This window comes from Strongylocentrotus purpuratus, unplaced genomic scaffold (genome assembly GCF_000002235.5).
Source record: "Strongylocentrotus purpuratus isolate Spur 01 unplaced genomic scaffold, Spur_5.0 spur5_scaffold_14, whole genome shotgun sequence".
Classification (NCBI taxonomy): domain Eukaryota; kingdom Metazoa; phylum Echinodermata; class Echinoidea; order Camarodonta; family Strongylocentrotidae; genus Strongylocentrotus; species Strongylocentrotus purpuratus.
Window position 1 is genome coordinate 11195 of NW_022145599.1, and position 24215 is coordinate 35409.

General features: G+C 36.4%; 1 protein-coding gene and 1 long non-coding RNA gene across 3 annotated transcripts in view; one reads left to right on the plus strand and one right to left on the minus strand.

Annotated features, from left to right (window-relative positions):
• Positions 1-1971: 1971 nt before the first annotated feature.
• The window catches only part of LOC575600 (sorting nexin-8), a 33971-nt gene continuing 11727 nt past the window's right edge, over positions 1972-24215 (minus strand). Inside the window, 7 exon segments of the mRNA XM_030983892.1 lie at positions 1972-5155; positions 7469-7618; positions 17771-17923; positions 18697-18765; positions 19613-19785; positions 21287-21407; positions 23559-23639. Coding sequence (XP_030839752.1) covers positions 5063-5155; positions 7469-7618; positions 17771-17923; positions 18697-18765; positions 19613-19785; positions 21287-21407; positions 23559-23639 — 840 coding nt within the window. The 3' untranslated portion in view covers positions 1972-5062.
• On the plus strand, positions 8672-12613 carry LOC115923419. 2 transcript variants are annotated; one of them, XR_004063870.1, is made up of 5 exons: positions 8672-8974; positions 9842-9994; positions 10701-10999; positions 11861-12019; positions 12448-12613. It is a non-coding gene; the product is annotated as an uncharacterized LOC115923419 (long non-coding RNA). The 2 variants fall into 2 exon arrangements; XR_004063871.1 differs by having other exon boundaries at positions 9847-9994.

Sequence of the window (24215 nt, forward strand, 5' to 3'; positions counted from 1 at the left end):
TATCATTACAAAAGTAGTAAATATAATGTTCAATTTCTTTTTTCTTTTTTCCACATGCTTTATACAGGAACAAAAATCAATGAGCTACATCTCTGCCTTAATTATAACTGTAGATAAATGATACCATCGTTCATGAATAAAGTCAGTCACTTTATCAACATATACATAAGCAATTTAAACGTTTGATGTGCAGAAAATAACACGAGTATGAATAAGTGAAGCAACAAAAGTCAATGAATTTCAGCATGATATAATCAGCCCAATAAAAATGTAACAAAATGTTTTTTTCTCTGCATTGTTTTCCCCTTCATGCCGCAAGCATCAATTTAACACCTATTGCAAGAAGTTCAACTCTAAAATGAGACATAATGCAACCAAACACTTTATTTTATGAAGACCATCTTTATAAGAAGTTCAACAAAATGTTTCCATATGATAAGCATGAGGATTTGTTGACAAGGGGATACAAATTTATGATGAATAAATGCATGGTTCTTGATTTTTTTTTCTTATATGAAAAAATGTGTTATACATCATCATACAATGACCCAAAATTGCATTTTTGGGTAAAAATTAAATGGTAAAATGTATTCATTTATTATTACATCAATAAATGTTTCATGACCATTGTTTTAAAATGCAAAGTAAAGCTGAGCATAGCTGAGTATTGACTCATTGTAACACAACCTACAGGGAGTTTTAACAGACATGTGTCTACATTACAAGTTTACAAAAAAAAACGCATTTGTAGGAACATCATCTTATTCCCACAATGCAGGGGAAAATGTTCCAAGGAGTTTTTGATGAGAAGCATAGAGTACCGAAGCTGTGAGGTCATAAAAATCTATTTTTAGAATTTCTCAGTGTTATATGCTCTGGCTCCTAATGGTTAGGAGCCAGAGCATATAACACTGAGTTCCCATAGGACATATATTCATTCAGATGGTCATATCTCAGCCAATACCTAACATATTCAATTGGTTTTCGATATTTGGAAATTATTTTTGATGTTCTTTTGGAATATGAAGACAAAATTGAGAAATTTTAAAAATAGATTTTTGACGACGTCACACTTCACCACTCTATTGTCCATGTATTCTGATTTCTTTACATGGACGGACATGACCAATTCTGGTTACTTTAATCTAGTACACACATTTCAATAGGTCCTCTTGAATATCAGACACACTTGAACATCTGGCTAGTGACAACAGAAGATAATTGTAACAGATAAATTGGCAAGAAAAAAAAATAGACACTGGCTTATGGGAAGGGGTAGAATCTGACTGAAATTGATCATTGACCATTCACTCTCACCCTAAAAGGCCAGGTAACTTTGGCGTGTGTGTCTCTCAGCCAGAGGGGTTGGATTCCATCATTCAGGGCCATAAAGTAATAACAGCTCGCAGCGCAGAACAAATCGTAATGTAGTGTGTGTACAGGGGTGAATTCCGCCCCCAACCTTCCCCACCCAGGCCCCTGGTCCTTTAAGGAGTAATTTGGCTGTATTTCTTTATGTCTGAAATACTGAATTGACCTTGCTGCTTGGATCTAAGTGACTGCACACAACTTCAACATCTGAAGATATTTCTAAATGATGTGCTTACGGACACAGAGATATAATTTGTCCTCTAATGCATTTACCATAAAACTGCACGCAGCTTATAGATAATATGATCGAGGTAAAAAGAAACAGCTAACCATATATCTGACAATGAGGATCTAGAATTCCCCCTTCTATATCCATACAAAAACTGCTTGAATGTAGATACATACTTAACAAGCAAATAAAAATTACTATAAACAATACTACAGTTAATATAGAGCACTATAGAACACTTTAGAATGAAACTATATCTGCAAGAAAAAAAATAAACCTTTTCAGTGGTAATATACACTATAAAAAAAGAAAATGGAAATGGTTACGAGGTACATTTCAATAAGTGATTTATGCCTGTGTTAGATGGAAGGACAAAAATACTGTGCTCTTTAGTGATTGAAGTAATCATATTCATAGTAGGTGATAATGGACAATATAACAGAAGCGCAATGATGATTACTCTTTACATAAGAAAGAACTAAAAATGAACTTGCTATTGATTTCATGCTTTGCATATTTAACATAAGTAGCAGGTGAAACATATATTTTTGTAATAAATTAATTAATTAAAAAAGATGACATTGATATGTGGATAGTCAAGCAAGAGCTAGTGAAATGAATCGTAAAATGTAATTTAACCAAGATGCCTGCAACTTGAGGCCTTTTCTCTTCATCCTCTATCAGATAAAAACTTGACTACTTTAAAAGGATGGGCCCTACATAATGATTCAATTAAGGCACAGTAAGACAGTTTGTAAATTTGCATAATTATTGAAAGAAACAGAATCAGACAAATGAAGAAGAAAAAAAAAAGGAAAATGTACATGCTACATGTAGATCAGACATGCTAATCTAATCATCAAAGAACCTCTTCCAGCCCACCACATTTACAGCGGTTGTCACACAATCATCTTCAAGGAGTAAAATGATTGATGAGGAAAATTGGCAGTAAACTTTATTCTAATGTTTTTAACGACAGGTGAAAATGTTTGTTTTTAAAAAGATGAATGTATCCATCAATAGTCCTCATCAAACACTTCAATTCTTCCTTCATACAACATCTGACCCTTACATAGGTGAATCTTGGTAGTTCAAATGTAATTAACTTTCATTCTTTAGCTATGAGAAGCCTTTAGATAGGAATGTTAAATTCAGGTATTGAAATTAATATTTTTACAGAATTCAGCCTAGATTGGTAGATTGACCATACAAATAGAGAGAATAAAATAGAGAAAGAAAGAGAGAGAGAGATAGAGAGGAAAGTTTACAAAAAGATCATGCAGGAATGACATATCACAAAAAATAGTTATCTTGATATTTTTTTTAACACGTTCTAATCATATATTCATTTATATTTACAAAACAAATATAATTTCTCTTCAGAGAACACATCAAAGGCTCTTCCTTTTTAAATATACCTTTATTGTTCTAAATATTGCTTTATTTTATGACCTAAATAAATCAATGAAATGGCAGGATGTCATATGTTACTTGACTACACATAAATGTTTTGTATAACTATGAAGCTAGTAACACAGGGAGCATGTACTAAGAAGAGATTGCCTTTATCTTATTTACTAATATGGTGAAACCTGTCTATAAAGACCACCCAAGGGAGACAAGAAAAGTGGTCTTTACAGACAGATGGCCTTTATGTACAGATTTCTTTAGTACAGGTTTCAATGAGACACCTTTTTCATGGGAAACAAAAAATGTGGTCTTTGTAGACAGGTGGTCTTTGTAGACAGGTGGTCTTTCTATGCAGGTGGTCTTTGTAGATAGGTCATCTTTCTATACAGGTGGTTGCTAAAGCAGGTTTGACTATAGCACTTTCCTGGTTCTTCTCTTGAAATACTACAAGAGCATGTAGTGTTCATATTCAGGTGCCATCATGACCAAGATGATGTGTATGTTAATTTGGAGACTATGAGTCACACAGGTGACTGAAAGTAAGTTACTAGATGTAGGACTTCAACCTTGTGTTATCTTAGGTTTGCAAATTAATAACATGAGTCCTGGACATGCATTTATAATAAACACGAATCGCAACTATTTCCAAACATCAACTCAACGGGAATTGTAAGACCCATAGAAAACATTTTTGGATTATGTTTTATGTCATTGTTATGTTCACACACTTCAAAAGGTGACATACAAGGCAAAGTAGTTGCAAATGTTTAAAATAGCCATGTTCAGGCTTGCTTTACTATTAAATGTCAGAAGCAGCAGATCTATTCACATTGAACAACATTTATCAACAAATGTCATGAATATTAATATTGTGATATTTCTCTGTTTCTAAACCTTGGTGAAATTACACTGGACATGTTTTCTGAAGTCATGTATATTTTCATGGGGTGTATTAAATGATAAAATTGTGGTGGGTATAGAACCTGAATTATGAATCTATAAAACCATAAACTACAATGAATCACATGCCATCATGCATTTCTGAAAGGTGCAGAGAGAGAGAGAGAGAGAAAGGGTTCATATTGTTCCTAATCACGAACCCACAACAAATTTTGAACTACAATATCATCACCTTACATTCCTCTTAAGTCCTTAGAAAGTATATCTTGTTCAATTGATACAAAGAACAAGATTATAAACAAGGTTTATCAGTTTAAGGAGGCCAAAGAGAACACATCATCAGGAAAATTCTATATTTCTATATTGCTATATAGGATGTAACTTTGGTTTTCATACTTGTTCTTTGGGCAAGAAACATCCCTATCAGACATTATGCATGCAGTCATGAAGGGCATCTCATGCTGTATGATGAAACATCCCTATCAGACATTATGCATGCAGTCATGAAGGGCATCTCATGCTGTATGATGAAACATCCCTATCAGACATTATGCATGCAGTCATGAAGGGCATCTCATGCTGTATGATGAAACATCCCTATCAGACATTATGCATGCAGTCATGAAGGGCATCTCATGCTGTATGATGAAACATCCCTATCAGACATTATGCATGCAGTCATGAAGGGCATCTCATGCTGTATGATGAAACATCCCTATCAGACATTATGCATGCAGTCATGAAGGGCATCTCATGCTGTATAATCAGTCTATGACCTGCGTTAGGATTCACATGTCAAATATCTTCCTGATCTGGTGTTCAGTGCACTGTAGTCATATAAAAAGTAAATTAAAAATTGCAGGTACATTGCAGTAAGCCTTCCAGTGGGTGAAATCCAATGGGCTACAAATGGAGAGTTGGGCGACTAGTCTGCCAGTTCCCATAAGCAACACCCACTTGGGTCTTCTGTCCAATTGCAAAGATTACAATGCCATAATAATATTGACTTCTACAATTTATATGATATTCAGCAAAATGAGTAAGAAATGTCATTTCTAACCCAAACTCAAATTTTCTTCCCAATCTTGTGACTGGCTTCAGGATTCCTCCTCCCTTTGACTATAAATGGTGGCAGCAGTGGGATATGTACTATCATAATGTAGCTGAGTTTGGTGATGAGGACGGCTTGGAAGGAGAAATGTGCTTCACAACCTTGTCTAGGCTGTCTTGCCATACCTGCAGCAGCTGTACATGGAGAGAAGGTGAATAGATGCAGTAATGATGAGCACACACCAGGGAATGAGTAGGATGGGGGTAATGAATGGTATATAAATAAAAACATTGGATATACATGTACATTGTAAAGTGTGATATGGAAAATCAAGGATAGATGCAGATGTATGCAGATGTATGAGCATACAAGTATGGGTTGTATTTGTTTATGGTCCAATCTTTTCTGACAGTTTGAGGTGGAGTGTATACGGTTTGATAATACACAATTTTCATAATGAATGAATGGTAGAATAACTGAGTTGACTATCAAATGGACATGGCATACATGCTAAATATATATGTTTGGCAGTATAAGGTGTCAGTATCTTTCAAACACCACACCTAGCAATAAAAGCAAGACATATCGTCACAATAGGATTCATAAGCTTTGGGGCATGTTGTTGCAGCTTTAGATAGTTTGAATAACATTGCAGTTACATAGTTCAAAGGTTCATCTTTGGTTCCGCACCAGGGCCCTGTCTTACAAAGATTTGATATCAATCACAACTACCGTATGTACATTAGAGATGGGAGACTGCAAACTTGCAATTGAATCACAACTACCGTATGTACATTAGAGATGGGAGACTGCAAACTTGTGATTGAATCACAACTACCGTATGTACATTAGAGATGGGAGACTGCAAACTTGCGATTGAATCACAACTACCGTATGTAAATTAGAGATGGGAGACTGCAAACTTGCGATTAAATCACAACTACCGTATGTACATTAGAGATGGGAGACTGCAAACTTGCGATTGAATCGCAACCACCGTATGTACATTAGAGATGGGAGACTGCAAACTTGCGATTGAATCACAACTACCGTATGTACATTAGAGATGGGAGACTGCAAACTTGCGATTGAATCACAACTACCGTATGTACATTAGAGATGGGAGACTGCAAACTTGCGATTGAATCACAACTACCGTATGTACATTAGAGATGGGAGACTGCAAACTTGCGATTGAATCACAACTACCGTATGTACATTAGAGATGGGAGACTGCAAACTTGCGATTGAATCACAACTACCGTATGTACATTAGAGATGGGAGACTGCAAACTTGCAATTGAATCACAACTACCGTATGTACATTAGAGATGGGAGACTGCAAACTTGCGATTGATTTGGATCAATATTTACAAGAAGGGGCCAAGGTATTTACAGGAAAATCTGATCATATGTTTTCCCATGGTTCTTCAAAGAAATCATGTCAGCTTGGTGAATAGTGAATTGGTAATAATAAATAAGCAATGATAATGCTATTACAGGGTTACCACAAACTGATATGTAAACATATCAGAAAATAATGATCTTTGAATTTATATGAAGCTTAGTTCACACAGCTCAATACAGATCTAAAAATGGTCCAGCAAAAAAGAAAAATGATATGCTTCACTTATATTTCCAAAAAAGGAAGAGAAGAAAGTGCACTTAAGTGACTTTATTGCATGCAGCCATATGTTACAATGCCATTTGCTATTTTAATTACACATAACATGATTTAAATCTTGCTGCTGTTTCTTTGGGCGGTTTAACAGGTGATATGACATGTAATGTTGCCATGGGTACAATCATCAAAAGTCTGTAAGAGTTTAGACCCGGTTGATCTTGCTCATAATTAATGGCTTAATGACTGTTTAGCAACAAATGGTTATGGAGATGTTCATATGACTCATGTGTTTATAGCTTAAAGGTACTAAATCCCATTTGTAGCCACATCAAATCCTGTAGAACTTTGCAGGAATTATGAATATGTCATGTATGTCCTATCTATGAAACGTTAAAAGTTAGCAGTGTCCTAATATTCAAATTATGCAAGCAAACACATTTACTTTCTAGACTTCACTGTTAGGCACTATTGAGTGACTGACTGGCTTTTTTTTTTTCCTTTGGTAATAACATACATAAAATGAGCTGTAAAGGGTACATGAGCATTTGTCCACATCAATAACTCACTTCTTGTAATGGCCAAAATTAAACTGATTGAATCTTTGCGCAGCACAAATCGTATGACCATTCAGTACAAGGGTCTGAAAATCAGACTATTACTAAATGGATTACCATCACTAAAGTTGATTTGACAACTAATGGACGTTATTTTCCCACTAAAAGACATTTTCAAGCCCTTTCGTTATGAGGGAAGTTCTAAATTAGTATCATCTTTCAAATGCCGTTGGAATTTGGCCTTTTCATTATTTAGGGCCTGCAAATGGACATAGTACCTTTAAAGGAATTGAGCATAAGTGAATGTATAAGTTTTGAGTGTGACTAACCTCTTTCTGACTGTTGACCTCAGCTTCTGCAAAGGTTTGCATGACATCAGCAATGAGAGGCATGTTGGCATGTATTAACTGGGTCTCCATTTGAAGGCAGTGCAGAGAGAAGAAATTCCTGTTCTCCATTGTCATGATCTGACTTTCTTGCTATATATTCAAAAACAAAAATTAGATCACATTTTAAACGAGGACTGAAGTAAACAAGTAAAAAAAAAATTAAAAAATTAAATTCTCACTCGAAATAGAAACCTAGCCCAGATATCATGTTGCTTTGAGGGAGTGTCATAAGACAAAGAATACTAGGATATGATGAGGGACTGTCATTGGACAAAGAATTCATGTATATAAATAGGTTCTACAACAAATCACAGGCATAACACAACGTTAAATCCTAATTTCTTTAACTTTTAAACAAAATCTATAGGGTAATTAGTCTGACTTTTGCTAGTATGTAACATGCAATAATCTGTACATTCTTCTTCTCTTTACTAGATATCCTAACAAAAAAAACATTCATTACTTTGCTTTGATGTGTTAGAGGGATAGTTGAGTTTTGTTGCAGAGGGCGCTACACAAAATATTTTTATGTGATAATGAAAAACTGAGTGTCGAATTTGAAAGAACATACAATTTAAATGACAAAATCATCTTTGTTTGATCAAAATCGGTTCAGAGACGGCTGAAATATCCATAAATATAACGATTTCTAATATTCAATAATTTTAACCAGCAGTTGAAAAACAAAAATAGCGCATTATACGCTTTATACCAGCCAATGCTGACGCTGGCTTTTTAGTGTTGGTTATAATACGCACAACCAGCCGGCCGGTGTATTGTTATTATTAATTAATTAATTAACGGTCACCATATTTTTTAGAGGGTGGAGCTGAATGGGTATGATCGACAGCAGCTGGGATATACGATAGATTCGCCGGAAAAATAACGATGTTTTAATGACGTCGCTATATGGACCAATACTGCCCAAGCAGACAACATCCCATAAAGATTGAACATAATTGCAAAGCTATTATTTGTCAAATATTAATGGCCCGAATTCACAAAGCAAGGTTTGAGCTCAGACCAAGGTTTACGTACGTCATATGACGCGTTTTAGACCTTGGTTCAGACCTTGGTCTGAAATGCATTTCACAAAGCCGGTTTGTCCTCAGCCCAAGGTTTATGTACGTCATATGACGCGTTTCAGGTTTGAGTTCAGACCTTGGTCTGAAATTACATTTCACAAAGCAAGGTTTGTCCTCAGACCAGGTTTATGTACGTCATCAGACCCGAAATTTACAGACTGCTCAGATAGGAGGTTTGTAATTTCTCAAACCTGGTTTGAGAGCTATCAACCAATCAGGATGCAGCACTGGGTGGAGATAATTTATGCTCGATTGATTTTATCCAAATAATTCACCGCCTAAACAATCTGCGATAGTATCTGGTCAGCCCGATTTTAGTGCAATTGAAATCTCTCAATCTCTCGATCCTTTCCTTAAAATCGTAAGTATAAAACCTGTACATGTAGTCGAATCCATACTCTTCACGTTACTGACATTTCAATATGTGATATGCTTTATAACTTTCCATTTTCCATGAAATGTTCGGTGTTTACATATCCGACGGCCTCTCAATTCCAGAGTTCAGGGACTGAGTCCGAGGGAGCTCGAGTCCAACGCCCAAGGCGGCGGGGGAGCTCGCACCCTCTGACCCTGGGCTGGAGTTGGGCCTAGCCGGGCCTACAGTAGGCTATATCTGAGTATGTCAGTATGACTGTCATGTTTAATTTCGTCTTGTTGTCAGCAATGCCATGACACATGCCTATTAGAATAGGCGTAGACCTACACTAGTTATTACAAATTCATGATAATGATAATAATACCAGGCTCTAGCCTAGTATAGGCCTGGCAATGATGTCCATCACTTGACTTGTTTCACTGACACTGGTACCTAAATAAATAGAAATTAAAATGGCATCAGCAATGCCAATGTTCCCCAAAATGAATCACACTGACAGGCATGGACCAAAAGCTTCAGTCTCTCTATATCGCCGGTTGTTCACTGAGACTACGCCTGGCTCCACTAGACCTCCGATTATAGAATGTCAACAAATGTCAGTTTTAATATTATTTTTATTAAAGAAATGACCCATATCACTCAGACGGTTATTTCTGTCTATGACTAGATCTAGTATGAGTCATGACAAGCAAAGCTTAGTTTTATTAAATTTAGATCTGGTTCTGATTGTCTTAATTAACTGGCTTAGTCTCCAGAGCAAGGATCACCCACAAAGTCACAAGCACAAGTAATAACATTTCTTTAATTTAAAAACATTGTTTAAACATTTGTTTAATTTTATTTTCACTCTAGTAAAGATGGTAGAAATGCAGCTGATTCAGCATAATGAGCTGGTGTACCTGGAGGAGGAGCTGGAGCAATATATAGCAGCACAACCGGGCAGAGGCCTCTGAGTCTGAGATTGGGAAAACCCGCTGGATGATGAGCCTTTTGTTTTAGATTGAGGTAGGCTACTTTGAATTCAAATTCTGTATTGGGAAAGTTGCTGAAAACATGGCCAAACTACTTGATGAATATTGTTAACATAGCTATACAAAAAAAGGGCTTCTGTTGTAAAATCCAACCCTAGACTAGTGTCGTTATTAAAATGCAGAAATATTTCAATTCATGTTGACCGCCTAAATTCACTGTTCGTTTGCCCCGCTTCGCTGGTCTGCCTACGACCGTGCAAGCCCCCAATGCAATACACATGTGCATTTACATAAATTTATTCAATTTCTAAGCATTTTCTGTCATATTCGATACATTGATAGATTAGTTATGATATTTATTCTTTTACATGGTACTGTAGGTGATGGGAGCATTAATGTTCATAATTTGTGTGTGGGGCATTTCCCAATACTGTTATTTGGCTTTAATACATGAGGAAATTATTCAGATTATGTGTTGGAAACAGGTTTGTGATTTCTTGTTTTGTGTAAAACTACTTAACTACTTAAACTTATTTTTCAAAAGGTGAAGCCGTGAAGGAGATTAGAAAAGGCATAGACAATTTTGTCTTTTACGTTAAATTGATTCACACCACATCTAGAAATCAGGATTTTTTTTTTTTTAAGTGACAGTGACAGTTGGGGATGTAAAAATATAATAGCATAAACCAGCAAAAAAATGATTTATTTGAATGCTTGTTTTTTTTAATTTTTTTAAAAAGGTAATTCGATCTAAAGGATGCACCGTGAGGAGGTGGCATGCCGTGTCATATTCATCCGTTTGCCGAATGGAGAGTAGTGAGGGATGTTTCCGAAGCTGTTGTCAGAAGAAAGGGACAAGTCATGAAGTTTCCTACAAGTTACAAGGCAAATAGTGACTACTATTTAGAAGCAGTTTTTCCAGTACTGCAGATTTCCAGGAGTTGCTGTTGATGGGACACATGTTTACATCAGGAGCCCTGGTGGGGCAAGAGCCAGGTACTACTTAAATAGGAAGAACAGGTACTCCATCGATGTTCAGGTGAGAATAAATGAATACATCATGACTGGATCCAGCACGGCTTTCCCTTTAGACCTTTTTGTTTGTACCTTGCAAAATTTTCACATTAGATATATACACTCTCCAGTCTTGTGTGTTGTACATCCATGCTAATTCATTGGTGACCAATGCAAGATTTCTAGTGGCCAAATGGATATCATTTCACTGCCTTTGTACACAGTTAAGAATATCCAATGGATAGTTAAACTTAAAAATCCTAACACTCGTTAATATCTTTTTAACGAAAGGGAAATTTGAAAAATCAAAACTTGTTCCATCCTTCTATTGGCAATACGGATATGACCTCTAGATTTCTGATATTTTGTTGATGGCCATGGCAATTGGGCCACTGTTTTTGCCATTGATCAATGAAAGAAAAAACAACAAAGAGAAGCATGTAAATTGATCAATGGCAATTACCACTATATATTTTAAACTATAGAAAAACAAACAGGTTCATTTCCAATAAAAAGATGCGAGAGTGGGTACCCCCTCCCCCCCCCCCCCACACACACACACACAAAGCATTTGTTGTTTTAGGCTCGAAATGTTTTGTTAAAAGTGAGATTATTTTTGTTTACATTGTTACAAGATAAACAATGAAAACATGAGTTAAAAATGAAGAAATACTTCATCAGTCAATAAATATAGGGTAATTAGAATTTTCTTCCAATTTTTGTTGTATGAATAGATATTGAAAAGCAATTATTACATATTCAACTGCATTTGCATTAATTACCATAAATAACAAGTGAAATTTATACATTTCACGGCCTATCTGAAGTGTGAAATGAGTGAGTTTTCATAACTAATGAATGCCAACATGTTATTTCATATTGTCAGGTTGTCTGTGATTATGCTGGGAAAATAACTAGTATCGTTGCAAGGTGGCCTGGACTGGTAGCAGCCACGATGCCAGGATCTTTTCTGAGTGTGCACTGAATTGACAGCTTGATGCTAGGGCATATGAATAACAGTTGATTCTTGGAGATAGACTATAGGGTAGGTACTGTAGATTATTTCTTTATATGAAAACATTTGTTTATTCTTTTTCTTAATCAATCTTGTTTCCTTTTTTGTATTTGGCCAACATGTGACATGTTAGGAATGTTCATTTGGTAATATAGTAACAACTCGCATTAAGTAATTAATTCAAACGAGCTCATGTGCTTTTAAATTTCAGTTCACAAATCACAATTAATGTTTTTGATATCTGGATGCAACTTGATTAGTTTGTTGTCAAGTGGAACCTCATAGTTTTTGTATTAGTGACACAGGATTGAATAATTCCTGATTATGTGTACAATACATTGTATCCTTTCTATAGTATTACCCCCCCCCCCCCACCCCCCTCCAAGAAAAAAAATGAACAAGTCGAAATTAAGAATATTGTTTATGATATTGTTTATTTTGTTCATTCAATTTTGCAGGTATCCATGCCTTCTCTGCCTCATCAGAAGCCATTTCTTCATTCAGAGGGTCGACCACAGATGTGCTTTAAAGGCCATCTGTACTAGTTCAGCCAAAGAGGATTAGACAACCCAGCAAGGTCACTGACGGGAGGCTATCTCATCAATTCAGTTCTCAATTAACATAAGAAAAAGAGGATCATGGGGGATTAACAGGCACAGATTGGGGAAGTTTTCTATATAGAGGGAGCAAGTAGCTAGAAGTAGTACAGTGGGGCTTTAACACTTCACACACAAAAAAGGGAGATGTGTGATTGAGCGCATATTTATTAAATGCAAGGATGAGGACGTTCCATGCCTCATCAATACTAAGAGTATTTCAAAATACGGCCCCTCCCTGGTGTTCCCACAATACTTCGTAGTTATGCAGCATTACATCAAGAACCTGGGTGTTGAATATTTTTGATGTTATGTTTAGTTGATAAGTATTTGTTGTCACTCTGACGGTATTTGTAATTAAGTGTTCTCTATAGATTAAATGCACCCGATTTAACTATAATTAGCATTGTACTGCTGAGTTGAGGGGTGGGTCAATATAAATTATTTGGTTGGCAGCTAGGGGAGAGTATTCGAACAAATATTATTTACTGTACTAAGCGAAGTCAGAATTAAAGAACTTTTATGTGCAAATTTGAATTTTCGTCACCCATTTTGTTGTATTTCTGATTTTCTTTCTGCTAATAGCGCTACAGTGAGACTTTTAATTGGCCTTCCAGAGCCTCTCTTAACCTCTAGTGGGCTATATTTCATATAAGCATGCTACAAAATTTACAAATGTAAACTGCATTGTTTGAACAAACGGTAGATTACTATTGTGTTGTATGCTCAATTATGTAAAACATGAAAATACAAATACAATATTCTTGCTTTCATATATTTACAAAGATAACTGAAATAGATATGTGTCAGATTATCTCTCTCTCTCTTTCTCCCTTTTTTTTTTGGGGGGGGGGGGTGCAGATGTGTGTGTTTGCAGTTTGCATGGTTTTGCATTATGTGTTTCATTGCAAAAAAGAAGAAGAAGAGAGAGAGAGAGAAAGTTGAATAGAGAGAGAGAGGGGACAAAGAAAAAATTAATAGAGAGAGAAAGGGAGGGAGAGAGAGAGAGAGAGGGAGAAAGAAAAAGAATTAATAGAGAGAGCAAAGGAGAGAGAGAGAACAAAAATGGGTATAGAAAGAGAGGAGGGACGGGGACAGAGAAAGAGACAGGGAGGGAGAGAGGGGAGAAAGAAAAAGAATTAATAGAGAAAGGGAGGGAGAGAGAACAAAAATGGGTAGAAAGAGAGAGGGACGGGGACAGAGAAAGAGACAGGGAGGGAGAGAGAAAGAAAAGATGGCCATAGAGGAATTTTTTAAAATTAATATTATATGGAAACAAATCATTTACCAGTTACAATTTTGATGTGAAAAAAATAGCCAGTTGGGGAAACAAACGGGGAACTAGTTAAAATATTAATTGATTGACCATTCTAACAAAATAACTATATAGATGTATAGTAATTAACAATTGCAATCAAATGAATTAATATATTAATCACAATAAAAACTTAATTCATATTAAATCATTATTATTATTATTATTATTAGGTGATTTTATTGATAAGAATTTGTAACCCCCAAAACAATAAGACTCTTACAGTTAATTTAAAAGAACCCTTGACAACCTTAGATGTATTTATCTAACGAAGGTTTTCAGGTGCCGATGTCAATTTGTTCTGGGTCAGATTGAGTCACTGATCTCTACGGAAAAATCCGTAGAGATCAGTGGATTGAGTGCTTCACCAGCACCACACAAATGTGAGTACGTGGGGCACTTTCTGCATCGGCGCGCCAGTTTGGTTCGATTAATTCATGAAAATGCAATTCAAAAGTTTATTTCAGAGATGTTCTAACCATCATCTTTTCAAGATTGCTCATTAAGATGTCCGGATCGTACTAAGAATGCTTAGTTTAACAGTTTTTTCAATTCTTAACATTTAAACCCTAGCCCATAAAAATTATGTTAGAAACCCTATGGCTGAGACTAGTTTTACAAACCTTGGTCGGAGGTTTGGGAATTACAGACCAAGGTTTATACAAACCTTCCTTTGTGGAATGGGTTTGAAAATAAACCAGGTTTGAGCTCAGACCGAGGTTTGTACAAACCTTGGTCTGATCAAACCGGCTTTGTCCTCAGACCTCCGTTGTGAATTCGGGCCAATGAGTTTAGTGTATATACATGTAAATGTAATGGCATGTCAAACCATTCAAAAGGGGATATGACCCAGTTCTGATAACTAAAATCTTTTGCTTGTAAATACACAGGATAGGGGTTAATTAACAATCAAAGAAACCAGACTTTCAAATTGAAAAACCCCCAGAATGATATTAAAGTTGATACTCTAATCAAATAAATGTCCCTTAATTTGTTACCTACGGCAAGTATATGTTATTTTTAAGTTTTTCAATTACTTAGTATATCACAAAAAAATTCTGTCTACTCGAAATCCTCAATTGAAATGTTGAAAATTTCCGCCTCTCTTTGCATAAAAAATCAGTCACGGCGCTGGTCTACTATTTATGACCTCACGTCCGGGAAAGAGTATATTCACGTACCCGGATGTTCCATAGCAAACATGTGCAGAGTGATACGATTTTCTGCATATTTTTGTTTCAAAGGCTGAAAAGTCTAATAAATCATAATTCTATGTACAATTCTTTACCTTCCCCTAGTACTTCATAGTATTAATATCAATTCCCCTTTTATAAATTATGACATATACATGCCAACGATGTGCTATTAGTCGATATTTTCACCATGTAATTTTTGTTTTGGTGTTGAAATCGGCCCAGGCACGGAGTGAACAGTAGCTGTCTACCCATGCACAGTTCATTACCATACACTACAGCGATCTCCCGATGGTTTCTTCTTCCTTTTTCCCATGTCTTTCGCCTTCCTTGGCCCTGAAGATCCTTCATCTACCAATTCTGACACCGGTAGTCAGGAGCAAGTCTTTGTTTGTTTTTTGTCTTAGCTGGCAACGTCGCTTTCATTCTCTTGCAATTGCCGATAAACATATATAACTAGCGCACGTACGTTCCATCACAAGCAAGCAGCGCCTAGAGCAGCGGCTTGGTCTTACCTCCCGATTCTGTTCGCTTCACGAACGTTCATGCAAGAGCCGCATCGATCACTCGCCAAAATATTATAGAGGAAGCGCGCTTGCATGATCTCGTTCAAGTTTGATATTTTACAACATAAAATGTTTAACTGGTACTGTATCCTTTTTTGAGGCAGTCACACACATCTATGATAAGTACTATCATAGTTCTAGACCTATTCGTTTTACAAAACTGCTCCTGTACCTTATCTGATGACAATTATAATGCATCCGCCTATTCATACGTGCACGATTTAACTTTAATTCCTAAGCAGTAAACTCGCCTTAAATCTCTACCAAATAGGTGAATATGAGGATATAAAAAGAAATCAGCGACTGGAAAATGTTGCTTCGTTATTCTTCATTCAAATGAAAACAGAAAATCCATCAAATATACTCCTTAACAACAACAAATCTAAGCTCTGACAGGATAGCATTTACGTAGAGCACTGCCATTCACTCTCACTGAGCCCATGAGTCCCGTTCGTGACGTCACGGATAGAGGCCCGACTCTACGTGCACTTCCGGGTTTCAGACTTAGATATTTTGGTAGAGTTTACTCGAATAAATTCATTATTCTAAACTTGTTTTGTCGGGTGGACACCATTTGGTGTTATTATGGGGGTTAAAAGCTTTCTATTTATGTAATTATCTCAGTATTTGGGATTGTCTTAGAGTATGAACTTTAAGGACAGCATTTGTTCCCTCTTGAAACGCCGAACATACCGCGGTGTGAGCAGCTGAATATACAATGGCGTCTTATTTTGTTTACAAGCGACAGATTCCTTTATTTTTGAATCGCTGCATTTGTCATCAAAATAAAACCATGCGCGGGTTTAGAGTGAGGCAATAGACTATACATTAAGCCTGACGGTAGTGAAGTAAGAAAAAGAACTCAAGAGAAGATGAAAACACAGGCACTGAAAATGTGTGAGATGTCATGGGACATCGACTGCTTGTGCAAATCATGTCCATACTGTGATCTCACACATCTTAGCAGCCATCGGAGAGCTCTTTAGGTTCTATGCCAGGGCTGTATTTAAGCATTTTGTAATTTATAATAATCATTACTTTGAATGTTTCCAAGCATTGAATTTGATAACCTTGTCGAATCAAAGTTTCAACTTTGCAATAATGAAAATAAAGTTAGTTTTTAAAATCAATGAATATCTACTTTAAACAACTTCCTAAAACAAAGGAAAACGCTCTCGGCGGTCTCGCCTGCATAACGCAATTCGATATGATGAAAAATTGAGGTTGGAACATTATTTATAGGCAGGGTCGCCCATTAGCAGGCCCCAAAAAATGAAATCCCTGAATATAATCAGCATTTGGAAGCGAATATTGACTAAGAATCATCAGAAGAATTATTTACTATTAATTGTACCATGATCAATAACTTGAATGAAATATGAACAAATTAATTAAAAAAATTGATTTATCAATTCTGAAAACATAATCAAAGTCTCCTGACCTAAAATGACTGTTGACCTTGTGACCTGTAATTTGTGTCATTAGATCTGTGATACTTGATAACCCTCGGGTACAAGTTTCATGGAATTTGAACAAACAAATTTGAAAATTTTGAAAATATGCTAAAAATTCAAAATCTTGATGTTGATGCCACAACAAAATTCAAGTTAGTTGACCTAAAATGACCTTTGACCTTAACTTAGTGACCTGAAATTCTACTCACATGATTGGGGATACTTGATAAGCCTTAAGTCCAAGTTTCATTGACTAAGAACTTATACTTTCAAAATTATATCAAAAATTCAATAACTTAACCTTAGGTTAAGTTTTTAATGTTGACGCTGTCGCCGTCGCCGTCACCGGATATACGGCGCCTTTCTTTGCTTTTTGCTCCGCAGGCGAGACAAAAACTAAAATTGGAAATTGTAAATTAATGTACAGTAAAAAAAATATATAAAAAGTGTTACAAAAATGAAAATAAAAGAAAGAAATAGTCCTTGAAATGAACTATGTGTTCAATGATTTCCTTCTAAAAAGATTTGTCTTGTTCATAGGGTTAGGGTTAGAGTTACCCTAACCCTAAACCAATATGCATGCTCATATCAATGTCTCTGACTTCAAAGTCATGATGCTTAAATGTCAAAAGATCTTTTGGTTAGGTATCTTCTCACCTCAATAATTCTAGACTCAAGTTGTTCTACTTCATTGACATACTCTCCACCTCTGATCGTGGCAGACATCTTCTTTTTCTTTATAGCAGCCATCTTCTGAAGAGCATTTTGATGATCCCTTAGCACTCCCTTCTCATGTCGCTCACACAGGTCCTGGCAGTTTTTAAAAAAATCATTTAAAAATAGGTAGGAATTATAATAAAGTTTGGACATGTGTCACTCCATGTGCATCTACATACATGCTATTCTTAATTTGAGCATCTAACAATCAGTTATAGCAAACACAATTGCAAAGAATTTCAAAAAATAAACCCAATAGCAATTTCAATACACTTGATGACAATGAGAAATTAATAAGAACAATAGCTACATTTATGCTGCACACATATCCATAAGGGATGATCAAGTCACCTAAAAAGAAGTATTATTACTCTGGCTTTAGCCCATCTGCCCTAAGCCTCTAAAAGCATTCCAGGAATAAATTCATACCAGGTAACCATTTACTACAGCTGGATGGAGAGTAGCAAATTTAGATTAATGTCCTGCCAACGGAAAACAGTACTCGAACCATGAATAATGTGATCCAAAGTCCAGTGACTTATCCACTAGACCATAACGCAGCTTTATATAGCATCATCCATTGAGTTGATTACTTGAAGGTCTATGCAATCATGTCAATAACTTGTTGCCAGTCTTGACTTTCAAATCATTTGGTTTTGACACTGACTATAGGCACAAGGAAAAATAAGATTGGTGGATGTGACATGGTCATGTGGCCTGCTCTCAAGTCCCTTATAATGGTCTTTCCTCAAGATCAAGTCACGGTTTGATCCTGAGTAGCATATTTAATATGATTATTATTATTATTATGAGCAATTCCTAAGATCACATGCAATTAACACTCTCTGCTACCAGTTGAAACTTGCCTTGTATGCCTGCAGAAGATCAAGAAACAGCCAGAATTTCTCGGCCACTCCTTCGTTAAGCCTCTTGCCCTGGAAAATTAAAAGGAGAAGAAAAAGAAACAATTAAGATGTTTGAACAGAAAATAATTACTTGTTTTGTCGAGTAAAGCTCATAGTGCTATAAACAATTCTGTTGAACAGGCATGAAGTTTGCATACAGTTAAACATTCTGTTATCATGCATGCAGGTAAGAAAATGTAATTGTATTCTTCTTTCATCAATATTAATGATATCTGCTCAACTTTTCCCACCAAAATCATTGTGATTATTAAATAAAATGGATATTGTATTACTTTCTCTTACATTGTCAGTGTCTAATTCAATAAAACCTGTCATCCCATGTATATTATAGCCTACATGTACAAACATAGAAATTGAGTAAGTACACTCAAACTTGTATACCTCTTACACTTACCTTTATATCAAACCTCAGTTTAATTTAAATTCAATTTAATACCTTTTACTTCAAATCAGTTTAATTTCAAATTCAATTCAATACTTTTGACTTCAAATCAGTTTAATTTCAAATTCAGTGATCTATTACTCTAGCTGCAAATGTCATACTCAAGAAAAGGAAGTTTTCCAAATCATCACAAAATCACAAGCAAATGTTATAGTCCATGAGGGGGTAATCATTGTAAAAGAAAACCCATCTACATTAATTAATAGCTTTTTTGAGAAACATCTGACTCTATCTTTTTGAAATTTCCTCCATCATGTTTCTCAATAAACTTCTGCTTCAAAGAGAGCAATTGGTTTGCAGCTCCCTGTAATGATGAGGCCCATTACCTGGTTCGTGTATTCTGTACCTACTCAATGATGAGACCCATTACCTGGTTCGTGTATTCTGTACCTACTCAATGATGAGACACATTACCTGGTTCGTGTATTTATCTGAGAGAGAAGCAAACTCTACTGCTACAGACTTGAGACCACTCTTGAGATTCGGCCATGAGTCGTTGTGTCCCATAGCCCAGGCAGAGGCTGGCTGGGAGTCACCACCTAGACTACTCAACTCCTTGGCAAATGATAGGGTATCTGCTGCATTACCTGAATGAAGCAAGTCAAAGAGGATTATCAACTAATTACACTTGTTTTGGTCTTTCATGGCTAGAGGAGGCATGATGGCTCAGTGATAAAGCAGTGGTCTCATAACCACAAGGTCCCCGGTTCGAAACCAAATCAATGCAATCATACCCTTTCATAAAGCATTGGTCCTCATAACCACAAGGTCCCCGGTTCGAAACCAAATCAATGCAATCATACCCTTTCATAAAGCAGTGGTCTCATAACCACAAGGTCCCCGGTTCGAAACCAAATCAATGCAATCATACCCTTTCATAAAGCAGTGGTCTCATAACCACAAGGTCCCCGGTTCGAAACCAAATCAATGCAATCATACCCTTTCATAAAGCATTGGTCCTCATAACCACAAGGTCCCCGGTTCGAAACCAAATCAATGCAATCATACCCTTTCATAAAGCATTGGTCCTCATAACCACAAGGTCCCCGGTTCGAAACCAAATCAATGCAATCATACCCTTTTATAAAGCAGTGGTCTCATAACCACAAGGTCCCCGGTTCGAAACCAAATCAATGCAATCATACCCTTTCATAAAGCAGTGGTCTCATAACCACAAGGTCCCCGGTTCGAAACCAAATCAATGCAATCATACCCTTTCAGTGATAAAGCAGTGGTCTCATAACCACAAGGTCCCCGGTTCGAAACCAAATCAATGCAATCATACCCTTTCATAAAGCATTGGTCCTCATAACCAAGTCCCTCAGAGAGGACTTACAGCGAGCGAGGCATAAAAACTGAAGATCCATCTTTTTCCACAGCTAGTTTTTGTCTTTTTTGTATAGATTGTTTATTGTAAGCACTATGAGACTTTTTTGTACAGCACAGTATGAATTACCATCATTAGTGTTGTAGTAGTAGTAGTAATGCTCGTAGTACTCATTTTTATGATGATGATTATTATTGTTTTTGTTCTTGTTGCTGTTATTATTAATTTCATCATTAGTTATATTATCATTTTCTCTAATATCATTATTATCATTAATATTATTTGTATTAATGTGCCCAGAAGTCAACTTTGATTCAAGACACCAATGGTGAGAGCAAGAAGGATTTTCTTCATTAAAGATAAAGGTAGGTTCTAGTAATGTGATTACATTGTGAAAGAAATGGTGTGGAATGGATCAGAAAAGGTTGATCATGTAGCATGTAAGTATTGGTGTGCACTGCAAGGTTCTGGAGTCATCAGAATCATAATAAATTTGGCCCAGTCTTGGTAAAGTAACACACCCTGTACACAGAAAGATGTATATGGGACTACACAAATGGTGTCGGGGCTAGCTTGCCTTGATTTCCTTATCTTTCTATGCTCATTACTCAGCCAGCATACATTTTCTTCCAAAATTGTTTGGCACATGACATTCATTTGTAATCTTGAACATTCAGTGTAAGTTTCATTTGATTCTGTGAGAATTAATTTTCTTTTTTTTACCAGAACTCAAGTTTACCTTTAATGTCCATTTTACTTACCCATTGCTCTCATTGTAATTTGGTCCACAAATCCCTTAATAAGGTTCATACTGTTGTATAGACTCTTTATCTGTTCTCTACTGTTACCAAACTGCACTTGTGTATCCATTGGAACAAGATCCTGGCAAAGCAAAGGTAAATAAAAGATAACTCACATCCATAGTTATATACTACATCCTAAAATGTAACTCAGTGGGAGGGGGGGGGGGGGGGGAATCTTATAAAAACATGCATGACTTATAAATATTCCATTTAAACCAATAAAATGTAAAGCAATGCTTCTAATCTACACATGTACATTCACTTAATTTACAAGCAACAATTAGATAGAGAATAAGATGATAAAGAAGAACAAGAACAAGAAAATACTATAATAAAGTGAACAATACCTAAGTATATGTATGTGTACAGGCCTTAAATTTCGTCATTTTTAGGGCAAGGCCAGTTTGGCCTCGAGTACCTCATATTTTTAAGGGCACCAAGGCCAAAATATTTTTACAAAAAGGGCATCGAGGCCAAAATATTTTACAAAAAGGGCATCGAGTATGAGGCCAAAAAAATTGTTTCTACTTTTGTTAGATGTCATGTGTATTTTATGAAACTTGTGTGGGATCAATTTCCCATGACTTTTAGCACCAGCTTCTTCACAGAATGTATAGAGGTCTACGGTACATACAAACAAGGCGGCGGCCCACAAGTTAGATTTAGCAGCCAGGAGCAAGGGGCAATTTTTTTTTTAAGTCGCCCTTTGCCACAGGAATTTACCAGAGCAAGGGGCAATTTTCCAAAAACAGATAGGCCCCTTATCTAATCATAAGTTCAAAGAGAGTTGTTAATTTCATAATGTGAATAGATCGAACGATCAATTTAATAACTTTTTAATCTTAACAATATGAACAGGAAAGATTGATTAAGAACATTAAACTTGCACATTAAACAGTATTCTAAAGTAACTAAAAATATTGATGAGCAAATGAATAAATAAATTGTCAATTTCACAAACATCGAAAGTCAGAAGGACTTGGCAAGTTTACCGGGCCGGGTATCCCAAATCAAAATCGCACCTCACACACAAACCTTCCGCCACTCTCTCGGTAGTAGGAGCAAATTTGAAGAAATTATCTTTTTAACTGTTGTATAGAAAGGTCTAGATAGGCCTAACTAATGAAATAAGATGTAAAAATGTCCTTATAGACATTCGACAGCTGAAAATGACACGCTCAGCTCAGTTGCGTAACGTGCATTCACGAAACCAAAATCGTTCCTCGCACACACACTCTCGCCACTTTTGGTGGGAAGCTGTCGGGCTGGAAGTTTGCCAGCGAAACCGATGCACCCTCGGAGACTCGCAGCGCGTAATTTTACCGGGACTCGAAACGTTCGTCTTGGGAGGCTGGCGGGGTAGCTTTTTGAAGCGAGGTCGGCTGGTGGCAAAATGAGAGTAATTACGATCGAGAACATCGTAGGTGTTCTTAACTTATTAATAAGATAATTCTAAATTCTATTTGAGATAAAATAATAAACTAGACCTACAAACAAACCTCGACAGATCTCTAATGACTATTTGAATGCTTGTTTATTTCTCCATTTGACGATTTGTTTTCTTGATCCTGCACCCTGCCTGGCCTTTGATTTGTACGTACGTACGTGCGTGCGTCAACAACATGCACCATATGCATATCATGCGATCGCATGAACGTACGTGCGCTAGCGCATTGCCTATATAATAACAAAGGGCGCATTTTCACGGCACTTGCGCCTTATTAAAGCACTAAATACGAAGCTAGAAGAGAGCTCGTGGGCGGCAAACTGTTCGTGATTCGTGTATTTTTTCTGTTCTAATAATTTATGGGCGCATTTTCACGGAAAACACTTGCGCCTTGCCGTCTAGTTTTAAGCGCAATTGGTGGTTTTATGTGCGCAAATTTAAAAAAAAAGGGCACGTCCAGTTGGAAAAAAGGCACGTCGGCCAGTTTGAAAAAAAGGGCACGGCCTTTTTGGCCGTGAATTTATCTTTTTTTGGGAGGGCACCGCGGCCAGTCATAGGGGCATCGACGGCCTGGCCGTCGATGGCCGTCGATTAATTTAAGGCCTGTGTGTATTCATATTAAGTGGGTAACTGGAAGTTGGGAATCAAGGAGCATGTGGCATATTCATATTGCTGTGATTCAGTCTGAAATAGAGAAACTTAATGCTGAAACATCCTTAAACCATGGTATCAGATCCAACAGTCACTTGATATCAACACAAAGGCAGAGTATGGTATGCCTACCTTAGCCTGAGCAGCTAGCTTGCTGGTAACAAACTCATCAGGTATCCCTCTAAACTGCTCCTTGATTCTATGCTGCATATCCTGTAATATAAAAATGATTAGCCATTAGAAGGTGTCAAGATAGTATGCTCCTCTGTCCCTATCATCACAAGAACTCATATATTAAAGGTAATACAAAGTTTTGGGAAATTTTGAAAATTGGGTGGATAGAGATTCTTTACAATTTTGATGTATTTGGATGCCCCTGTGGATGTATTATAAGCACTAGAAAATTTAGCCCTTAAAACACTTCTGCTTTCGAGAAAAATCGAATATAAAAATTTACCGGTGCTCCCGTTACATTTTGATAAATTTCAAATAGCACCCTACGGCCGTAAAATGGTAGCTGCGACCATGACAATAATAATAAAAATAATAATAGTGGCTACTTGTATAGCGCACAGGTCCACCTTTCGGTGCTCATGGCGCTTAGAAAAGAGTACATGTAACAGGCATAAGAAAGAAAAAACAATAAACCGAAAAACAAATTTGGAATTCTCCTAGACATAGTAAATTAAAATATTGCAATAATTACAACGAAAGAAACAAATAGGTTTTTAGTTGTAATTTGAATGTTTCTGTCGATGACAGTTGACGTAATTTTAGAGGGAGCTTATT